At 43.2% G+C, this 21,735-nt stretch overlaps 1 protein-coding gene across 2 annotated transcripts in view; it reads left to right on the forward strand.

Annotated features, from left to right (window-relative positions):
- Positions 1–21,735, forward strand: part of PEX14 (peroxisomal biogenesis factor 14) — a 162,608-nt gene that overhangs the window by 50,304 nt on the left and 90,569 nt on the right. For both annotated transcript variants that reach the window (XM_049877893.1, XM_049877894.1), the window contains exon 3: positions 4,331–4,415. In XM_049877893.1, coding sequence (XP_049733850.1) covers positions 4,331–4,415 — 85 coding nt within the window. The remainder of the gene's footprint in view (positions 1–4,330; positions 4,416–21,735) is intronic.

The raw sequence follows: 21,735 nt of genomic DNA on the forward strand, positions 1-21,735 counted from the left end.
GAAAGTGTGCATTCCGGAGATTACAATGAACAGGTCTTTTGTAGGAGAGTTTCAAACACACAGGGAGCCTCTCTTCTGCGAGGACTGTCAGGAACCTCGAGCCTTCTCACCAGGGATTACTTATCCTACACAATGCATTTAACAGTACATAGTTCATAGTAGATAACCCCTGAGTAGACTGTATTCCATTGATTTATACAGTTACAAATCCTGCTCTCTCAAACACAAATCTCTCTCAATCGCCGATCGTGGATCCAAAAGTGTTTTTCAGCCTGAAGCCTCCCCCTCTTCTCTGACCTGCTGGCAGTCACTCCGGTGTAAGCATTGTTATAAGAATTGCCAAGACAAGAACTTACTCCTCTTCCCTGTCCCTCAGTTTTACCTTCTAGCTTTAAATGATAAATAGTGAAAATGATCAAATTTCTCTAAAGTTGTGGAGTTGATGGTGGTGGGGTTGTTTTGTTTTGCTTTGTTTGGGTTGGTGGGGGGTGGGGGTGTGTTTGCGGGGGATGGGTAGTGGAAGTGAGAAACTCTGCTCCTGTTTTCCTCTGAGTTCGTCTTATTTTTAGCAAAAGTAGCTACTGGTAATGTGAATACACTCCTTAAGTACTCTATCAGTGCAAAAATAGGGGAAAGGGAACCCAAGTCCATATTTACCATCCACTCAATGCCAAGTGGCTTAGAGGATGGTATCAGGTGCTTTGAGCCCTAATTCTCTGGCTTGCTGCAGCCCCACAACGTATGCAACAAAGTTCCTGCCTCTGTTTTACATCTTTGACATTGAGGTGGAAGATTTGGCCTGAATTTATGTAATTTAGTTGGGCACAAATATAACCCATGAATAGTCACATTCACCTTCTAATTAGAAAATCAAACAATAGTACAGGACAGGCTGCAGGCACCCCATCATTTAATCCAACAAAAGCGTGTTGTGTGTGTTGGGCCTCTGCAGAAGACAGAGGCAGCTGAATTGCTTCATGAACTTAATGAAAAGTGTCCAGCATTAGGGGAGCAAAAGACGCAGACTGAGTACACCGTCAGTTATTTAGACGTCAAAATTGTAGCATTATGGGAAAAAGCATTTGGGGAAGTCTTTAACCTTCTCTGTATGAATCATAGGGCTTATAAAATTCTAGATTGAAAGGCCTCCCCCCCCCCCCCCCATTGTGGTACCTGATCCTTGTGGGGAGGGAGGAGAGTGAAGAGTAGCTGAAGGAATAATTAGCGGGAGGAGGAGAAAGGTTTTCATGTGTTCACACATGTAGCTGCTTCCCTGGGTATCTTTCTTATTCAGCACATTATGTTGAGGCTATTAGTTTGGGTGCTTTATATTTTTGCATCTGGCGTAGTGATATCGATGCTGTTAAAGATGTGATTTGCCTGTCACCTGCATTTTCAGACAGAGAGCAAGAGGAACATAAGTCCCAAATATACTTTATGTAGGTGTTTGGCAGTATCATTTTATATGACTTGAAATTATGAATGGGAACTTTAAAAGAAATAGTTCATGTTTTTGCAAGTTTGAAGTGTGCCGGGACTTTGTCAAATTCCCGTTAAAATAAATGCGTCAATTTCATCTCCCTTCCAAATTCATTTATCTTGCTTTTTTAAAAGGTGTTTTCTACTTTACCTGATGTTTAAATTGGATTCGCTCGTTTGTGCTGTTCTTTGCTATATCCCCCACGTTTTTCTTAAATGAATTACTAATGACAGAGCACTCCATCATTCCCTCTCTACAGCCACTTTAAGGAAAGCATGGTGATCTAAACCTTTTAACCTATTAAAGATGATTTTTCCCAATTGAATCAGACCCACCACAGGTGTAATAACTAATCATTTAAACTACACCTGCTATTATGTATTTTTAAGCCATTATGCGTGTTGGATAGATGATAATTCATGTTTATTGCATTGTCCGATGGATCCGTTTTGCCTACACTAGGCTGATTAATGTATTTAAAGAAATAAGAGATGCAATTTAAAAAAAAAAAATTGATGGAATGCGCCAAGCACCGCATTGAGTGCACCATTAAACCCATCAGAACTTTGCTCTCTGACCAGAAATGCATATACCAAGGATTATATTAAAAAAGCAAGGTGAAACCTGTGCATTTTAGTGGTGGGATTCTGTTTTCCTTCTCTGCCGTGGAAAATTTTGGAAGGATGAAGGAAAGGTTTATGTTTCTATGGGTAAATGGTCGGAGCTGTGCTATTAGCATCTACTGCTTCAGACCTGCTCATCCACATTTCCTCTGACACCTGGTACACAAAGCAGAGTGTGCACCGACTGCTGCATGATACGAATACTGTAATTTGCTTGTGTATCAAAGGTGTATTTTTTCTCCAGGTGAAGAACAATTATCCCCGAGCCATCTGAGCCATGCAGATTGGCGTTGACCTGTGGGGCCTGTGGTTCTGTGACTGTCCGTTCTCTTTGCAGAGCGTGGGCCTTTCTTCCTTCCCAGTTTCCTTTCCCACTTCTCCCTTTTCCTTTTTTTCCTCCTCCTCCGTCTGTTCTTCTCCCCTGCTTTCTCTTGTCCTCTATTGCCTTCTTCCCTCCCCTTTCCCTCCTTGTACCTGTTCTCTTTTCTTATTTCTCTTCTGTCTTTCCTTCCTCTCCCCCGCTCCCACTTCTTCATTAAAATGCATCAGTTTTGTGCGTGTTTGTTAGAATTTTTTCTTTTTTTGGTGCAACCTGAGGAGATCTGGTTAAAGGGTAAAGGGGGATGAATTTGCAGTTTGGGGGTTCTAGAATCCCAAGCATCAGTTTTTCTCTAGCCCAGAACTGCTTGGTTATCGCTGTAGCAGCTCACGGTGGCGGGTTAATACTATAATGGGTTTTCAGTGTTGGACAGATTATAACTAGTAGGGAGCTGGGCTTGGCTCTCGGGGAATACTAGTGCATCTTATTGCTGACAGTCCAAATCTGAGAAGTGCGGGGAACCTGAGCTCATCCTTAAGGGAGGATGTCTTAGTTAAGCCTCCCAAAGAGTGGTTATTGGAGAAATATGTAAGGGAGTTGCCCTGGCTTTAACCCCCACCTTGGCTTATCTGCAACATCTTTTATTATTAGAGAAGCCTGTCTGGTTGTAGAATTAAATTCATATAAAATATGGGAAAGAGATGATTTGTAACTTGTATTCCATTTATAGTCACAGTACTTTCTGTTTGAGTCTGTGCCCAACTGCTACCCTTACCGTGAAGGATCTTAGAAAACTTCCTTATATTTGGCTCATTAAAAATTCTTTCTTTCAACAACTTATGAGTGAACTCCAGGGTCTGTTGACTTCACCTGTAACATGAAACCGTATTTTGGTTTTGATGAGGTGAATAATGCCAGTCATTTAAAATGCCTCCTTTTCTATCTGGGGCAAGTTGGTGTTTCCCACCCGTTGCACTAATGTCAGGGCTGGAGAGCAGACAAGCAGCCATGTAAACACTTGCCTTGCTGAGTGATGTGGAGGCCAGAACCTTCAACAGTTTTCCTTCCATCCCCTACTTGCCTGTTTTTGTGAGATATGAAGATTTCATTAAATAATATTCTTTACCAGGGGTAGGTAGGTAATTGGTCAGTCTGTCAGCTTTTAGCCATGAAATCCCAAACTTTGTCCTCTGTAAGCTCTTCAGAATTCAGCTCTACTGCCTGATGTCACCATGTGAGTGGCTATGCATGTTGTCTCTTATACAATCCCTTCCGTCTGGGATGCGCTTTGCGCTTGGCCAGGCTCTGCAGAGGAGAGATCTCTTCTCTTCAGATGCTTGCAGTGTAGTTGGGAAGGCAGCCTGAACATTAATTGTGTCTTCAATGTGCTGCATACTGCAGGCATTGCAGAATTTAAGGGAATAGGGCGATCAGAGATGGCGGGGTTATTTTGGGAAGGCTTTTGCAGAGTTAGAATAGGCTGTCAAGGGCTATGCTGGTGTTATGTGCGTAATGTTTAGATAGGTAGAGGACGGACAGGGAGGTTTTCCAGAAAGAGGGCACAGCATGGGCACAAATGCAGTGACAGGGATGAGCATGGCTGGGAGGGCTACCTGTGAGGAGTAGTGAGGAATCGGCCTGAGCAGGGGAGGATAAGAAATGATGATTGTAGGTCTTAAAAGCTAGGCTTTTAAGGCTGAGGTTTGATAGACTCAGGTACAAGAAGCCAATGAAAATAACATAGTCTTTCATTTAGGTAGATTTTAAATTTAAAAAATAACTGGTTATAAATTTGACCACGATGGCGTGCTTTCTTTCTGCGGACTGGGGATAAACTTGTAGGATTTTTAATCTTGAAGTTCAGATTGTGAGGTTTGCTTTTCTTCTTTGTTTTATCTCCCCTACCAGATTGCCACAGCAGTGAAGTTTCTACAGAATTCCCGGGTCCGCCAGAGCCCACTTGCGACCAGGAGAACATTCCTTAAGAAGAAAGGTACGGGTTCCCCATGGCCACACAGAGTGGCCTGCAAAAAGGGGTTGGGGACAGGGAAGATGGAAGCCATGCAGAGTACGAGGATCTCCTATAGCTATAGCTGTCCACTAGTGTGGGGACAGGGAGGGGTTGAGGAGAGGCCCCCAGAGGGAAATGCAAGTTCCTTTCCTTAGAGCGGAACAGAGCGATTGTAGGAATTGGATAATTGAGAACCAGATACAATAAGGCCAAGGCCTTAGCTTAGAACATCATGGCAAAGGCAGCATTTGATAGAAAAAGAAGCCCATTGGCTAAGACTGTGGAGGACTGCTTTCTGGTCCGTTTTTCTGTTAATGACCCTAGCTGCAGACTGGCTTTAGGTTAGTAGGTCAGCTGCTTCACTAAAGAAGGAAGAAGAAAGAAATGAAGGACCAGGGAAACTAGATGACTAAACAAGGTCAGGTTAAGGTCAAGCTCGGGATCAGTTCGATTTACAGATGGAGTGGTAAATTACTGGTTTTATGGTATCTCTGTAAGCAGGGATAAAATGGATCCTGACAAATTCAATACTGTCCAAAGCAGAATCTATTCTGCCTCTGTTGAAATTTAGGATTTTTTTTTTTTTGTCAAATACAAGGGAAACAAAACAAACAAACAAACAGTGAAACCTGACTTTTCATTCTTTGAACATTCAATTTTCTACAAATCTAGGCATTTGTTTAAAGGCTCATATCTACCATTAGGGGAGAAAGTGAGATTTCTTTCCCCCAAACAAAACTCTTTTTCCTTTAGGAGCTAGAATGTGAGCTTCAAATTTCTGAGTTTTGAGCCATGGGTCGTTTGGGATTTGGTGGTGTCTTCTAGGCCTGCACATGATAGCCCCCTGAACTGATGCTCAGAACAGTGTTGATCGCTCCAGCCGATCATGTCCCAGGGCCGCATCTTACCAGAGTTTAGTGATGAAAGAATAAGTCCAAACATTTCATCCCAGGCAGCTGCTTAGAGGCACGGCTGTGGCCTCCAGGCTGGGCCCTGTGACAGAGTTGGTGAGGGAGCTCTGTGCGCCTGCTGGCTGCAGTGTTGTCGCCCCCTCACCCCCACCCCCAGTCATTAGGAGATTATTAAAATTTGGAGTACGTTGGCCGGCCTCTCCACTCCACAAGCATCATGCCATAAAAGAGTTTTTCCTTGAAATATGTGTATCTATGGGGAGTAATTAATCATAAAAGCTTAGGGATTTCAGCTCTCTCATCAAAGCATTGAAGCTGGGGAAAGCTGAGCCTAAAAGCTGTGCTGATTACCCAGGGTAACCTGAGACAAAATCTATGGTTGCTGAGAGATCCTTAGCCCCAGTATATTGTGCAGTATTATAACTGCCTGATCTTCTCTTCCACCATCAATGGCCAGTTATTCCTCATTTTCTCTCAAACGCAGCTGGGTTAGAATTTCATTTGCAGAAGGTATTTAGAGCAATTTAGAGACAAATGTCTCTGGTGTTTGCTCGGCACTTCCCCACCGCAGGCTTTGCTGAGCAGTTTTAGTATCAGGAGCTCCATCTAATCTGTTTAATTTTAATAAATCCCTGACTGGGAGAGGGAGAGAAAAGAGAGAGAGAGACAAACTCTGGACCAAATAATACTTCTTTTGAGTTACTTGGCTAATAATTACTGTAGAGAAGAAACAGTTCTGTGGAATTATTATTTGTTGCTCCTTTAAAAAAGAAAAATCAATTAATGAGTTAATTCAGCAAAGAGTAAACATCAGCCCTGTGCTAGGCAAGGGGGCTTTAGCAGAGAACAAAACAGACAAAATCCCTGCCCTCGTGGAGCTTGAGTTCTAATGGGGGAAAAGCTAATGGTTAAAATATGAAAAAGAAAAGAAATACATAGTATGTTAAATGGCAAGTGCCAGAGGCAAAAAGCAAAGCAGGGACTGTGAGGATGAGGATGAGGAAGGCCAGAGTAGAGTCAGCCTCTCTGAGAGGGTAACATTTGAGCAAAGACCTAAAGGAGATGAGTAGTGGTTGGCAGAGTGGGCACAGTTCCTTTTTGATCCCTAATTAGGGTTAGAGTTTTTAGAGTCTAAGGCAGCAGGAGCCTTGAGAGGTTCTACAGAGAACCACGTGTGTTTACCCCCGTACTTAAACCCGGAATCACTGAAGTTAATCACCCATCTCCATTATCCTCTAAAATGCTGCTTCAGTCAGTAATTATCCATTTCCGAGTTGAATCCCAGTAGGGTAAGTTCTGGCAGGACCTTTTCTGGGCAGAGAATTCCAAGGTTTGATAGGCGTCTGGGGAAGAGGAGCCCCTCCGCGGATTTACACTTCACTTTTTTAATTTCCGGCTGTTCCTTGGGTCAGGTTTACATGATCAGTGTAGCTTGGCAGCATCCCTGATGGGGGTGTGCAAGGAGGGGCTCTTACAGAGGAGTATGTATCTACGCTGCCCCTGACGGTAGCTGCAGAAGGACCGAGAGTTGGCTCACTGGTTGTTGGGGTGGGGGTGTCTTGAGGGGGAAGGGACCAAGTTTCTTGCATCTGCAGTCCTTGCGCCTCCCCACAGGACTCATTGTAGGGGTGGGTTTGGAGCCCTGGCTTTGGAAGAGCTCTCAGCTACTGTAGTCTTGGCTTTTCCTAGCAAATGTCACTTCAGGGAATTGCAGTGGAGCACTGACTTGAATTATAATCTTGACTTTCTTTTTTTTAATAAACATCTCTTTCCTGAAAAGGCAAATCCAATTTTGTTTTTCTTTTAATATTATTTAATATTTAATATAGAAATTGAGGTCCCTGTAGTGCATGTCAGTTCAGTGGAAAATGAGGGTTACTTTAGGCGCATCAGTGGAGTTTGTTTTATTGTAAACCACAGCCTGGAGCAGGGGCTGCATCCTGCCTCTGTTACTGACAGGTTAAGTGTTGTACTCTCTGATTTCGGGGGCTGGGGAGATGGGGGGATGGCTAGTGGGGAGTGAGTGGGATAGGGATGGAAGAGCATTGGTTTGCAAAGGTCTTGCATTTTTTTTTTTTTTTTTTTGCGATCGTTTTTGGAGGCTTTGAAGTCTGAATATTGAGTCATTAATGAGAAACATGAAGTTATTAGAATCATTTATCATTTTCTTTGAAGTTTGTGCTGCCATTTTGTGTAATTTACAACATTTCTTTTATCGAGAATTTTTTGGATGAAAGAGACAAGCAGCTGTTCACCTTCAGAGTACACGAATAAATGTTTTTGTTTTCCTTCCAACCACTTGATTCTGCAGATGACACATCAGCTGCAGAGTCAGCCACACATGAAGATAATTGGGCAGTGTGTGGGGTTTAAGCCCTCACAGAACTGGTCTATATATAGAGGCGGTTCTTGCCAGGCAGGCATCAGATCTGGGGCTTTAAGCAGGGCTGCAGTCCAGGAGGTCAGCTTAACTGAAAAACAGCAGTAGAGTCAGTCCAGAAAGTTAGAGGTTTGGAAATTGTTGTCAATGGGCTTATGTTGATTTGACACCCTATCTGGCCACAAAATGTAGGAGGCAGTCTGCCTCCAAACATGCTTGGCAGGCCGAGTAAAAAAGGTGGGTAAAAGTGATGCGTTAGTTGGAGGGGGGGAGGGGAGGGAGAATGTAGGGGGCAGGGAGCAGGGGATGGATGAGGTGGGAGGGGAGGTAGAGTTGTCTGTTAACTCAGTTTAACCATATCTGATGCAAAGCAATCTTCTAGAAAAAGATGAGTTTCTCTAGAAAAGAGCAGGGTCTGGGTGGTATTAGCCGACACTTTTGCTGGTTTTCCCTCCCCTGTCCTCTCCAGGATATGTCAAAGGCTTTATTCTCTCTCATTTGATAAATAGTTCAGGGTTAAAGAAAACCAAACAAATAGAACGCACCATCACCTTACTTTCTCATTCTAAGAGGTGAAACTAGATCTTATCTGTCTTTGGTTCCTGGAAGCTGAACCCCCAGCAGCAAAGCTGCCTCCTTGCTGGAAATGAACTTGAGGAAGAAACCGTGGTCTCAACCTTGGTCGTGGGGTAGAGGTGAAGGGCTTCTCTCACCGGAGTATTTTAAGGGGGAGTAAATTCTAACACAGATTTCAATTTAACTCTCTTTTATTACTTTTCTTTTTTATCATTTAAGTCCATTTCATGAGGTAGTTTGCATGTCCTTGAATGGAATCTCGTTACCATGAAAGCTTTTTTAGCATTGATTTCATAACAGTCTTAATTTAATAGCTCCGTCATTACTGAGAAGCCCTGGGAGTGAGGCCCCGGCTTTCCAGGTCACTGACCTTTTAATTACAAACCTTGTTCTGATGGCCAGGTTATCGACTGGACAGCTCCCAGCTTGTGCCCCCAGGATGCGAACGAAAATAACTGTTTCCTCCCCCATCTCCAGGAAAAAAAAAATTGTAACCTCTTGTGTTTCTAAAATTAATTTTCTCCTTCAGCTTTACTTTATAATTAATTCTTTAATGTGTCTTAGTGAAGTCAGAAGTTTTTTTACACAGCTTTTTTTTTTTCCTCGTGCTTGGGTCCAGCAGATAGCTCCCAGTGGGGGAGGGGCAGGGGCAAGGATGGTGCCAGCTACCATCCCTTGCATGATTGTGGCCTGTTTCCTCATCCTAAGAAACTCCTGCTGCTGAGCTGGAAGGAATAGTACTGGCTCTGTGAGGGGCTGTCCGCCCCTTCTGATTTTTTGTTAATGAGACATGGATTGTGGCATTAAGATTTAGATTCATTCCTGTATTTATTGGAGTAATTGGACCCTGTAGATCATGGGCATTTTTTAAAGATGCCCCCACTCTGAGAAGAGGCAGAGCTTGAGTGATTTTCCTTATTGTTTCTTACATCCCCGATGACTAGAGGAAACAACTGCTCTGTGCGAGGAGTTCTACTTAGACATGAGCTTTACAACCAGAATAGGCTGACCTAGGTTCTCTCTCACTGACTGTGAAGGGGCGAGAAAAGAGAGAGGACAGTGGATAGTAAGCAGGGTGACCAAGTGGCCTGCTTTGCTCAGGACTGTACCAGTTTTAATGCCAAAAGTCCCATGTCCTGGGAAACCCCTCAGTCCTAGATAAACAAGGTGGTTTGCTCCTCTCTCAGTGAAACCCTTACTGAGGAGTGAGAGCCACTGACCAAAACAACATGAGAAAGTTTCTGGAACCTGGAGGAAGAAGGCAAAGTGAGAAGAGTTTGCAAGAGTAGCCTCCCAAGAGTCCAGTGTGGCATCCTTCTTGAGCACTTCTGCTGTGTCCCCTGGGCTTGCCTGGGGTGGGCGCAGTGCAGAGCCTCTGGGGCAGGAGGCAGTGCCTGGCAGGTGAGCGTGGAGCTGCCCTGCAGGGCAGGCCGGGCTTTGTGTGGCAGCAGCAGGTTTGTTCCCGAGGATGATTGAGCATCTCCGTCCATCTGTTGTGAGCGGACCATCTTCCTTCCCTGCCAGTCTTGCATCTGCATATCCGTCACCTGCTGTTCTGGACCAGCCTATTCATCACACTGACTGGTTCCCCCCATCAATTTTCCTACTCCCCTTATTATCCAAACTTGTCTCGAACTCCACAGATTTTTCTCAGCATCCAGGATGAGACGTACAGCAGCTAGACCAGCTGAACGCCATGGAAATAGAGATGCCACGGCTTCCCCATTCAGACAGTTGCTTCCCTAAGAAGGCTGAGTGTCTGGTGAGGAGCCAAGTAGGTTCCTACGCTTCACTCCAAGATGGAGGGGAAACAGTACGGGGGAGCTTGGTGGAAAAAAGAACAAAGCTCTTTTAGATTTACCCAGTTACTTCGATATTTTCCCTGAAAATGAGGCATGATTCTCCTTAAACTCGTGTGTCTATAACAATGCTACAAAGAAAAGCAAAGTGACATCATCATGTGTTTTTGCATTATTAAAAGGTTTTTTTTAACTATTGAAAAGGTAAAATATGCACATGGTAAAAAAATTCAAACGGTAAAGATGGATATACAGTGAAAAATAAGTCTTCCATCCCTTTTTCCTTTTACTCGCTCCACAATTTTCTATCCAGAGGATGCTATTGACAGGTATTACGTTTCATTCCTGAGATAGTTTATCTGTCTAAAGATGTGTTAGAATTTATTCCTTCCCTGCCACAAACACAGATACTTCTTAAACACCAGTGGTAGCACATTTTATGCTGTGTATTTAACATGATGTCTTGGCAGTCCTTCCACATCAGTACATGCAGGTTTGCTTCGTTCTTTTCAGTGGCTGTATTGTATTCCGTTATATGCACGGTGTCATGATTTTTTTTTTTAACGAGTATCAGATTGGTGGACATTTAGTTTGATTCCTGTCCTTTGCTATTTCAAGTAAGGCTGCAGTGAATATTCTTGCACGTACATCGTTGAACATGTGTTAGTTGGGCACCGTGTTAAAGTAATAGTTTTTTTTGCATATGGTGAGTAGATAAGGGGATGTTTTTCATGCTTAAATATTTCATGAGATTATGTTCCCCCAAGAAGGAGATAAAACTGTTTTCTGCTATAAACATGACTATTTGTTGTTGTTTTGTGTTGTCAAGTCAATTCTGACTCATAGTGACGTGATAGAACAGAGTAGAACTGCCCCATAGGGTTTTCTAGGCTGTAATCTTTACGCCCGCAGACTGCCAGAGATTTCTCCCATGGAGCCACTCTGTGGATTTGAACTGCCAACCTTTTTGTTAGCAGCTGAGTGCTTTAACAGTTTGCAAAACTTAAAATCAGCCAAATACAGGTCCTCTTTCTCATTTCCACTTTCCCAGGCTCTTGTGAGTGTACCTAATTGGTGCAGCCTAATTCCCATCCAGAGCTCTACCAGCAAGGGAGTCTGGGCAATGTAGTTTTTAGCATTCCAACCTCTGTAGTACAAGAATGTGCACTAAAAGAGGTGGGAAGGGATGCTGAGTGTTAGCAGAGGAATTCATAGAAGGAAAAAGATTCACAGCCAATGACATATTTGCCCCCAAGACAGGGTACAAGCACATTTATATCACAGGTCTCTTTCTTACTGAAGACTTAGCTTGGGATTTTCTAAACCATTTAGGTATATAGCTCATGAAATGAAGGCAGCGATCAAAATGATCCAAAGCATGCTAATAAAAAATAGTCTGTCAGTCAAAGGAGAGTTCATGTTTTTTTAGTCCTTAAAACAGGTGGCAGTGGCTTATTTGTAATCTAAAGTATATCACTCAACATAGAGCCAATTGTGTGTCTGAATGAAGGGAGGATGCTTTTTTAGTCAACTATTTTTGTTGTTCTTTGAGAAGAGCTAGGCCTTTCATTGTTTAGAAAAGGCTGTAGTGATGTAGCTCCAGTTTGTCCAAGAGGTCAATACTGATGTATTCTGAATCACCACAGGCTCTCTGAGATGATTTTAATAACACATCTTACTGTGTTCTGGCACCATTTAGGGATGGGGATTCTTTTTTTTTTTTAAATAATTTTTATTGTGCTTTAAGTGAAAGTTTACAAATCAAGTCAGTCTCTCACACAAAAAACCATATACACCTTGCTACACACTCCCAGTTACTCTCCCCCTAATGAGACAGCCCGCTCTCTCCCTCCACTCTCTCTTTTTGTGTCCTTTTCGCCAGCTTCTAACCCCCTCCACCCTCTCATCTCCCCTCCAGGCAGGAGATGGCACCATAGTCTCAAGTGTCCACCTGATCCCAGAAGCTCACTCCTCACCAGCATCCCTCTCCAGCCCATTGACCAGTCCAATCCATGTCTGAAGAGTTGGCTTTGGGAATGGTTCCTGTCCTGGGGCAATAGAAGGTTTGGGAGCCATGACCACCGGGGTCCTTCCAGTCTCAGTCAGACCATTAAAAAACAAAAAAACCAAACCCATTGCCATCGAGTCAGTTCTGACTCATAGCGACCCTATAGGACAGAGTAGAACTGCCCCATAGAGTCAGACCATTAAGTCTGGTCTTATGAGAATTTGGAGTCTGCATCTCACTGCTCTCCTGCTCCCTCAGGGGTTCTCTGTTGTGTTCCCTGTGAGGGCAGTCATCGGTTGTAGCCAGGCACCATCTAGTTCTTCTGGTCTCAGGATGATGTAGTCTCTGGTTCACGTGGCCCTTTCTGTCTCTTGGGCTCATAATCACCTTGTGTCCTTGGTGTTCTTCATTCTCCTTTGATCCAGGTGGGCTGAGATCAATTGATGCATCTTAGATGGCTGCTTGATAGCGTTTGAGACCCCAGACGCCACTCTTCAAAGTGGGATGCAGAATGTTTTGTCAATAGATGTTATTATGCCAGTTGACTTAAATGTCCCCTGAAACCATGGTCAGGGATGGGGATTCTTTTAATGAGATCTGTCTGCTAAGGGTGGAAAAGGGAGTTTTCACCAAAGGGACGACATGATATGTGGATTTGTTGGAAAACGTTGGAAGTAGAGACTTTTGAAACTTAACATAAGGTATAACATAAGGCAATATCTACTGAAAAATATGTTGATTGGACTGTAATTAGAAAGATTTTAAAATAACTTTGGGTGGTGTTTATTCATTTACCAATCAATTCTTTAATTCAACATTTTTGAGCTTATGGCTTTTAAAAAATTTATCTATTGCTTTGTGTGTATTGTGAGTGTAAGCATGTGTATGCATCAGAATATCTGTGTTTGTGAAATAGAAGATAGTATATGTTCATTGAAAATTTATTTTTCACCATAGCCTTGCTAGGTTGGTCAGTCAACAGCTCTGTTTTTTTTTTTTTTTCTTTTCCCGTTTTTGAGCTAAGTACAGAGAACTCACCAAAGGTCCTCAGTAAATAGAGTGGTGGGCGCAAAGCTTGTTTTTAAATTGTGCCGAGACTTGAACAATTCTACTAATTACTCCTTCCAACAACTTTAAACAGAAACCCTGGTGGCGTAGTGGTTAAGTGCTGTGGCTGTTAACCAAAAGGTCGGCAGTTTGAATCCGCCAGGCGCTCCTTGGAAACTCTACAGGGCAGTTCTACTCTGTCCTGTAGGGCTGCTATGAGTCGGAATCGACTTGACGGCAGTGGGTTTTTTGGTGTTTGGTTTCCAGAATGTTCTGAGAGGAGCTGGTCTTCTCAGAGCTCACGCCTTTCATCAGACAGGCGACTCGAGAATGCTTGATTCTCTTACTGTTAATAATTCTTTTTGGCTTTAAAGCCCCTTAAAATCATCTTTCTGTAATTAGATTGTTGAGTAGATATATTGTCTTTAGTAATGTGGTGGTCTTTAAGTTTTGTGTAGATTTTCAGTTTGTTAAATGATTACAAAGGCTTTCATTCATAAAGTTGAAGTTTACATTCTCATGGTATTTCAGGGGAAAAAAATCATGACCCTCTGTGATAAATTAAATATCAAAACCACGTAAATGTCATCTTTTCAATGAAACCTGACGTGCATAGGAATGGGACTCTCTTGCACTCCGTTTTTGGCTTTAAGCTGGATCTGTACTCTTAACTGACAAGAAAAATCTTTTACCACTGACAGTGGTAGACCTGTGAAGCTAAAGAAGAACAAAGCCATCCTCTTCCCTACTTTGTGAGTTACAAACAGAATTGTCAATTAAATTATTCTAATTGCAAAATTTGAGGTCTTGGCCGAAAGAACATAGGTTGAGTTTGAAGAAGAGGCCATTAGAAAAATCATTTTAACTTACAACCGAAGATAATTTGAACAGAATGTAATTGAAAGAGAATAAATATGGAGCTCCATGATGTACTCTTTTGAGTCCCTTTCTGATATTTACTTTTTTTTTTTTTCCAATCAAAGGTGCTCCTTTAAGCAACCCTGTAGAGAGGAGAGTAAGTCCCAAAATAGAAATAACAGAAATAAAAGGTAGAAATCTCAGAAAATAGCAGTTTTGGGGAAGATGTTAGTTTCTGGTTTTGAAAGATTTTTATTGTTCATTTATTTATTCAACAAGTATTTATTAAGTGCATGGTTTTTACAAGGCACAGTGCCAACCCTGGGACTGAGAGTATAATGCTGAGTAAGACAGACTCCCTAAGAAATGTGAACAAATGAACAAAAATAGTTACAGATTGTAAAAAAATATTACAAAGGGAATAAGCAAGGCACTGAGGTAGAGAATAATGGGGAGGAATAGGTGGCTGGACCTTGGGGCTGGTTGGCACTGGGGAGTGGCTGAACCCAGAAGGATGAGAAACAGTTACAGGGAGAACAAGAGCATCTGGGCAGAGGGAACTACAAGCTCAAAGACTCTGAGGCAGAAAAGGAGCTTGATTTGATCCAGGATCCCAAGATGGGGCTGTAGCAGTGAGAGGAAGGGAGAGTGATAGCTTACCAGCTCTCATCTGGAGATACAATTGAAAGCAGAATTGCTATTGGAGTGTCATAGCCCCCAATCTAGAATTTTTTATATCGTCAGTAACCAAGATCAGCTCCATTCACCAATCGTTTACCGCCTGCTCCTCTCAAGCACTCTGCTAAGTGCAGTGAGGTTACAGATGGTCCACGCCCTCACAGAACTTCTTGGTAATAGTATGAAACTACTAGTAATAGAGTTATTGTAATTTATAAGCAAGCCTTATATAATACCATACATTAGCTACTGCCGAATGTGTTTTGCTTTGCAGTTTGAAAGCATCCTCATGTCATCTTCATGGTAACGCAAGTGATCCCCTCCAAAAAATGTACATGTGGGCACAGAACCTTACTGAAGCTCACTGAATTTGAGGAGCAGGTCTCTATCCTTACTGAGTTGTTGAATTTCAGTATATAGTCTGCTCATGTGCTCTAGGACTCTCCTCAAGGAATGAATCGTTTTATTAGAAATTAAGCCTAGAATAACCATAAACTCAATGCCATCAAGTTGATTCTGACTCATAGAGACCGTGTAGAATGGAGTAGAACTGCCCCACAGGGTTTCGAAGGCTATTAACCTTTATGGAAGTAGACTGTCACATCTTTCTCCCATAGAGCAGCTGGTGGGTTTGAACTGCCGGCCTTTTGGTTAGTAGTTGAGCGCTTTTAACCATTGTGCCCCTGGGCTCCTTAGAATGACCACAGAGATGGCTTATTTCATCCAGTTCTTTTCATACACATTTCACTGATTCTTAATTGAAATAGAAGATTTATTTTAGTTTTACTTAGTTATGCAGATTTTCTGGCTGCCTTCCCTGAAGGCTCTAACCCATTCTTATGTTAGAGAAAAGCTTGGACTTAAGAGGGTGACTCTGTTAAGTAAATGCTGTTGACTTTGTTGTTCTGTTCCACTGCTTTTATCAGGACAATAAAGGGTAAACAGGGTAATCTCGATTTACCCTATTTGCCCTGCCCCCGTGGAGAGGTTGAATGGTTACATTACACAATCTTCTGGAGCATCTTCCAGCAAATACATGGGTTATATTAAAAATTGCAATCATATCATTTTTTATAGTAAATTGCTGACCTTATGCAGTAGAATCAGCTTTATTGAATTTCGCCAAAAATGCGTTTATAATTCTGCCATACACACATGATATTCATGTCCTTGCTGTCCATGTGGAAATGTCCCTTTTTATGATGTTAAACAAATTAAATCGACTTTATCCTGAGCTGCTGTGCCTCACCTTTAAGAGCCATTCTCAAGAGCTGAACCTTCACGAAGCAGAGCACATCTCCATTACTTGGTGTCATCACTCAGAAACCAGAGTCTGAGTGCCTTCAGAAGCCTGGCCCCAGCAGTGCGGATTTCACACGGAGATTATTTAGAAGGGGCTCCAGGGGAGTTAGTGTACATCACAGATGCTGCCTGGGATCTAACAAGGCCTGACCGTAATTACTCTGTTTGTTTTAGGGAAATGGTAGCTATTTGTTTAGAAGGATTTTATGGTGAACCAAGAGGATATGGGTTCATTTAGTTCTCAGCTATTCGCTTGTGACTGATACATCACAAAAGTTGAATCTTAAAGGAGTTTTCCTTTAATTATCTTATCTCTCTGCTCCTCTTCCACCCAGAGAGTGGTATCAGGGATGCAAATTAATTTTAATATTAGCCTCAGAAAGCACAATCAGGAAGTTATAGTGCATATTTAAGTCAAATATTAAAGTTTTAAAATTACCCGCTTTTTAGAATCATTTGCTCTGCGTTTGTTCTTTTTCATACGTCTACAGGAGTCCCTGGGTGGCACATATGGTTAAGTGCTGAACTACTAATCAAAAGGTTGGTGGTTCAGACCCACCCAGAGATACCTCAGAAGTAAGGCCAGGTAATCTACTTCCTGAAGGTCACAACCTTGAAAACCCTATGGAGTATACAGTTCTACTTTGCACATGTGGGGTCTCCATGAGTTGGAATTGATGGCAACTAATGACAATATCTATATAGCTATATATGTGTTTGTATGAATTGCTAGTACCCACACAGTTTAACACATAGAGGTGGTATAATGGAAAAATCTCCATTCATTTATTTTTTTTATTCACTAATCATGTATTAAATGTTCGTTTCCTCCATGTCCTAGTGTTTGTGCTAAGCACTGAAAAATACAAAAATAAGAAAAAGAACACAATTTAAGTATAAATATTTGTCATCTAGTGGGGTTACGTGATCCATGCAGAGGATGTGATAGGGACATAATCTCAGAGGCAAGAAGCGGGCTGGAGTTTCAGGTTATAGGTTGGGAGGTTGGAGAGGCAGGCAGAGGTCAGATCATGGAAGGCCTTATGTGTGTTACTCAAGAGTTTGGATTTTATTATGTGGACAGTGGGGAAGCCATGAGGAGTTTTATGTAGAGTAATAATGTATCATATTTGTGCTTCAGAAAGCTCTCTCTGTGAAGGCAGGGTAGCCAGTTAGGGGTATACTGTAAAAATTCAGGTGAGAAATGATGAACGAACTAGGGCAGGTGTGGGGATGGAGAGGATAGATTCAAGAGTGGGTGAAGAAGTAGAATCTTCAGGAATTGGTAGCTGAGTGGATGCAAGGAATGAGGAAGAGGAAGGAATGCAGGCTCACTGTCCAGGTTTTTGGCTACAGTGCCTGTGTACATCTGCTGGTATTCTTTACCAAGATGGAGGATAACAAAGAGTGGAAAGAGCTTTGGACCAGAAGCCAGAGACAATGTGAGGGAAAGAGAAGGCCTAGAAGGTAAGCAGCGGATGCCCCTGTGATGTGGCTAGTTATTATGCAGACATAAGGCTGTGATGCTGTCAGCCAGAAAGACATGTAGCAGAACCAGATACATAAGGAAATGCTCATGATTATTGACGTTAGGGAAATGCAAATCACAACTACAATGAGATACCATCTCACCCCAGCAAGGCTAGCATTAACCCAAAAAACACAAAATAATAAATGTTGGAGAGCTTGTGAAGAGATTGGAACACTTACAAACACTGCTGGTGAGAATACAAAATGGTATAACCACTTTGGAAATTGATTTGGCGCTTCCTTAAGCTAAAAATAGAAGTACCGTATGATCCAGCAATCCCACTCCTTGGAATATACCCTAGAGAGAAATAAGAGCCGCCACACAAATAGATATATGCAAACCCATGTTCATTGCAGCACTGTTCACAATAACAAAAAGATGGAAACAACCTAGGTGCCCATCAGTGGATGAATGGATAAACAAATTATGATATATTCACACAATGGAATACTATGCAATGATAAAGAACAATGATGAACCCTCAAAACATCTCATAACATGGATGAATCTGGAAGGCATTATGCTGAGTGAAATTAGTCGTAAAAGGACAAATACTGTATGAGACCAGTATTATAAGAACTCAAGAAAAGGTTTAACACAGAAGAAAACATTCTTTGGTGATTATAAGAGTGGAGAGGGAGGGAAAGGGGTATTCACTAACTAGATAGTAGATAAGAATTATCTTAGGTGAAGGGAAAGTCAACACACAATACAGGGGAAATCAGCAGAACTGGACTAAACCAAAAGCTAAAAAGTTTCCTGAATACAACCAAACACCTGGAGGCATGGAGTAGCAGGGACAGGGCCTGGGGACCGTGGTTTCAGGGGTCATCTAGGTCAATCGCCATAACAAAGTTTATTAAGAAAATGTTCTGCATCCCACTTTGCTAAGTGGCATCTGGGGTCTTGAAAAGCTAGCAAGCGGCTATCTAAGATGCATCAATTTGTCCCAACCCACCTGGAGCAAAGGAGAATGAAGAACACCAAAGACACAAGGAAAATATTAGCCCAAGAGACAGAAAGGGCCACATAAACCAGAGACTCCCTCAGCCTGAGACTGGAAGAACAAGATGTTGCTTGGCTACCACCAATGACCGCCCTGACAGGGAACACAACAGAGAGGCCCTGATAGAGCAGGAGAAAAGTGGGGTACAGAACTCAAATTCTAGTAAGAAGATCAGACTTAATGGTCTGACATATTGGAGGGACCCCAGAAGACATGACCTCTGGACTCTCGGTTTGATCAGAAATGAAACCATAGACTGGAGTATAAGACCTAAAATGATACTCATGAAGAGAGTGCTTCTTAGTTCAAGTAGATACATGAGACTAAATGGGCAGCTCCTGTCCAGAGGTGAGATGAGAAGGCAAAAAGGGACCGGAGCTGGTTGAATGGACATGGGAAATCTGGGGTGAAAAGGAGCGTGCTGTCACATTATAGGGAGAACAACTAGGGTCACATAAGAACGTGTGTATAAATTTTTGGATGAGAAACTAACATGAACTGTAAACTTTCACTTAAAACAATTAAAAAAAAAGTAGCAGAGGTCTCCTGGTTTTCACAGTTGCTTCCACAGAGTGACTGTTAGGCTTGCCCTCTTCACGCGACTGTTGCTAAGTGGTCTCACTGAAATTTGAGGCTCTCTGAAGAAAGAGAAGACGGCAGTTACGAAGCAAGTGGCATCTTATCTGGAGATGATTTCCCAGTGAGAAGCCTTGTCAGTTTTCCTTTCCTGGTGAAGCCTGCATCTCCTGCCAAGGAGAGAGGGTCCCACTGAGTCAGACCATGATCATAGTGAGCGACCACTCCCACCTTCCACTGAAAACTCATCTTCTAGAAAGCCCTTCTCTCCACCTTGTCATTGTTCATCATTTGTTCTTCCCTGAGTTTGACGTTTTATGTCATTCATATGTCAGTCTGTATTTCCACAGATCTTCTTGTGATAGGCAAGCAGCTTTGCTGATCTGGCCTCAACAATTTTGAGGCCGCCGTGCCCACTGTATCACATGATGATCGTACTTTCCTTACCTTGCACGCACCTTGGTTTGCTGCTAGTAAATGGACTTCCTGGTACCAGTAGTCTTACGAATTGATGCAGTCAGAGGTGTAAAAATATGTGGCGCTAAGCCAGAAAGCCTAAAGGTCGGAAGCTCCAGAACGAGCAAGGATGAAAAGGAGGGTGGGCCTGTGAAGTGACTCGTGGAGATCCCAGAGCACCGTGCAGTCAGCTCACCTTCAGGAGGAATGGAGAAGAATAGTCGTCACTTCTTCAGGCCCTTCCTCTTTGTCTGGTCCAGCTCTATCTTCAGGAGCTCTTGATGGCATGGCAGCTGCGTTAAGGTCTCCATTGGAAGGACTGCAGCCTTCAGCCTGCCTGTGGAGCTCAGTCCAGATCTCATACCTGGGGCCAAAGGTGCATTGTTCGGGCAAGTGAATTAATGATCTGCAGTTTTGAAAAGCCTATCAGTTGTACACTTTTTAAAAAAGTATATCTGAAAGCAAGTTTCTTCTCTGTAGACGTTTTGCTCAGTCTGCTTTTGCCCAGCCTTCCCATGGAAAACAGCCTCCTTGCTTGATTCGGGGCAGCTTTAAAGCTGATGCTGGAAGTCTTTGGACCTCATTCAGCCCTCCTTGCCACTTTCCTTATTGAAACCAACTTCTGAACAGACATCTCCCCCATCCCTCTCACCAAGTGCATAAATCCTAGCTTGTCTCTTATTGGCTGGTTCTGTCTTTGAGACAGGCTCTGTGGTAGCCACGGCTCAGTGTGGTTTCCCCTCTCCCATCTATGTTTTCTTTTTAATGAATGGCATGGACGTTTAGTATTATGCTACCCACACATCTCTGGTAACTCTCCAAGACATTGCCCTGAAGAGCCTGTCTCTTTCCTCCTTCCCTAGATGCATAATGTGGGAAAGGATGGGGGAAACGACAGAGAAAAACATGTTAAAAATGATTTTCAGCGTAAAAGAAGAGAGGGAGAAAATTAATGTTTAAGGAAACCCAAAAAAAGCACCTCTCATTACAGTAATTAAATGGCAGCATTTAACCTATCAGAATGTTCTGCATGTGTGAGAGACAAGCTGAGGAGCTGTGTGTTTGAAATTATAGCTCTAATCCTTGGGGAAGAGAATGTTTAAATAATTTGTTTTTGAGGTGCAAGAGCAGAGCTGGGGAAGGTGTGAGTGAGTGTGTGTGTGTGTGCGCACACGCGCGTGCACGTGCCCGTGAGAGTGAGGGGCCTCAGTGGCTGTGTTTACCAAGAATACTCTGGAGGTCAATATTTATCAACACCTGTGTGCTGTCAAGAAGAACACAAGCTGCTGTGGTCCGTTGATTAGGTTTTCAGAAGTGTCTGGGCCTTACCTGTGGCCAGGCGTTGCATCATAATGGTAGAACTTGCTTCATTTTGGCCCTCTGGGACACCCAGGAATAGATTTGAGAGACAGAAAGAGGCATAATGGAGAAAGACACAGGAATCAGGGCAAGAAAGAAAACAGATTGCTGTGCCAAACAGAGGATCTACAGGACACAGCGTTCCATCTTACTGGCCTGGCCCTCCCAAGCCCGCACGGACACTCTGCAGAGCACTGGGCAAAAGGGACCGCTTAGGGGCCTGTCACTGAAACACACTGCATACAGGCATCCCCTCCCTGCCTGCGCTCACCTGGTGCCGGCCTGGCCCCTTCTTGGCCATGATGCAGTGTTTGGATTTGTGTGGAGTGACAGGAATTAGCAGCGTGTCCTGCCTGCCCTTGTAGCCGCACAACCTTTCCTGCTCTAAACTGCCTGCGGTTTGTGATACTGTTACTGCTCTGCGCCTCTGGAAGCTGCTCCATTCCTCCTGCTCCCTTTCTCCCTGGATATTCTCAGAGCTGGGCAGCTGCAATCAGAATTCCAGAGGATGAGCTGACACGTGGCAAAGGGGAGCACAAGCACATCTGTCCCTGCCCTCCTTCCCCCCCTCCACTAGGGGATGAGCCATCGGTGACTTGGAGAGGGGGATACCGATCCATGGGTGTTCTTTTTAGGCTCACAGTCTGTCGGTCTCTATGAGACGACCCTAAAGGGTTTCTATTATTCTAATAAGGAGCCCTGGGGACGCAGGTTACAGTGTGGTAATCGTCCCCTTGGAGGGCCAGAAGCGCTGACCTCATCCTAGGGGAGTGCTGATGAAACCCTGGCTTAGCCTTACTGCCTGAGTGCTGTGC

The sequence above is a fragment of the Elephas maximus genome, chromosome 3, assembly GCF_024166365.1.
Source record: "Elephas maximus indicus isolate mEleMax1 chromosome 3, mEleMax1 primary haplotype, whole genome shotgun sequence".
NCBI lineage: Eukaryota > Metazoa > Chordata > Mammalia > Proboscidea > Elephantidae > Elephas > Elephas maximus.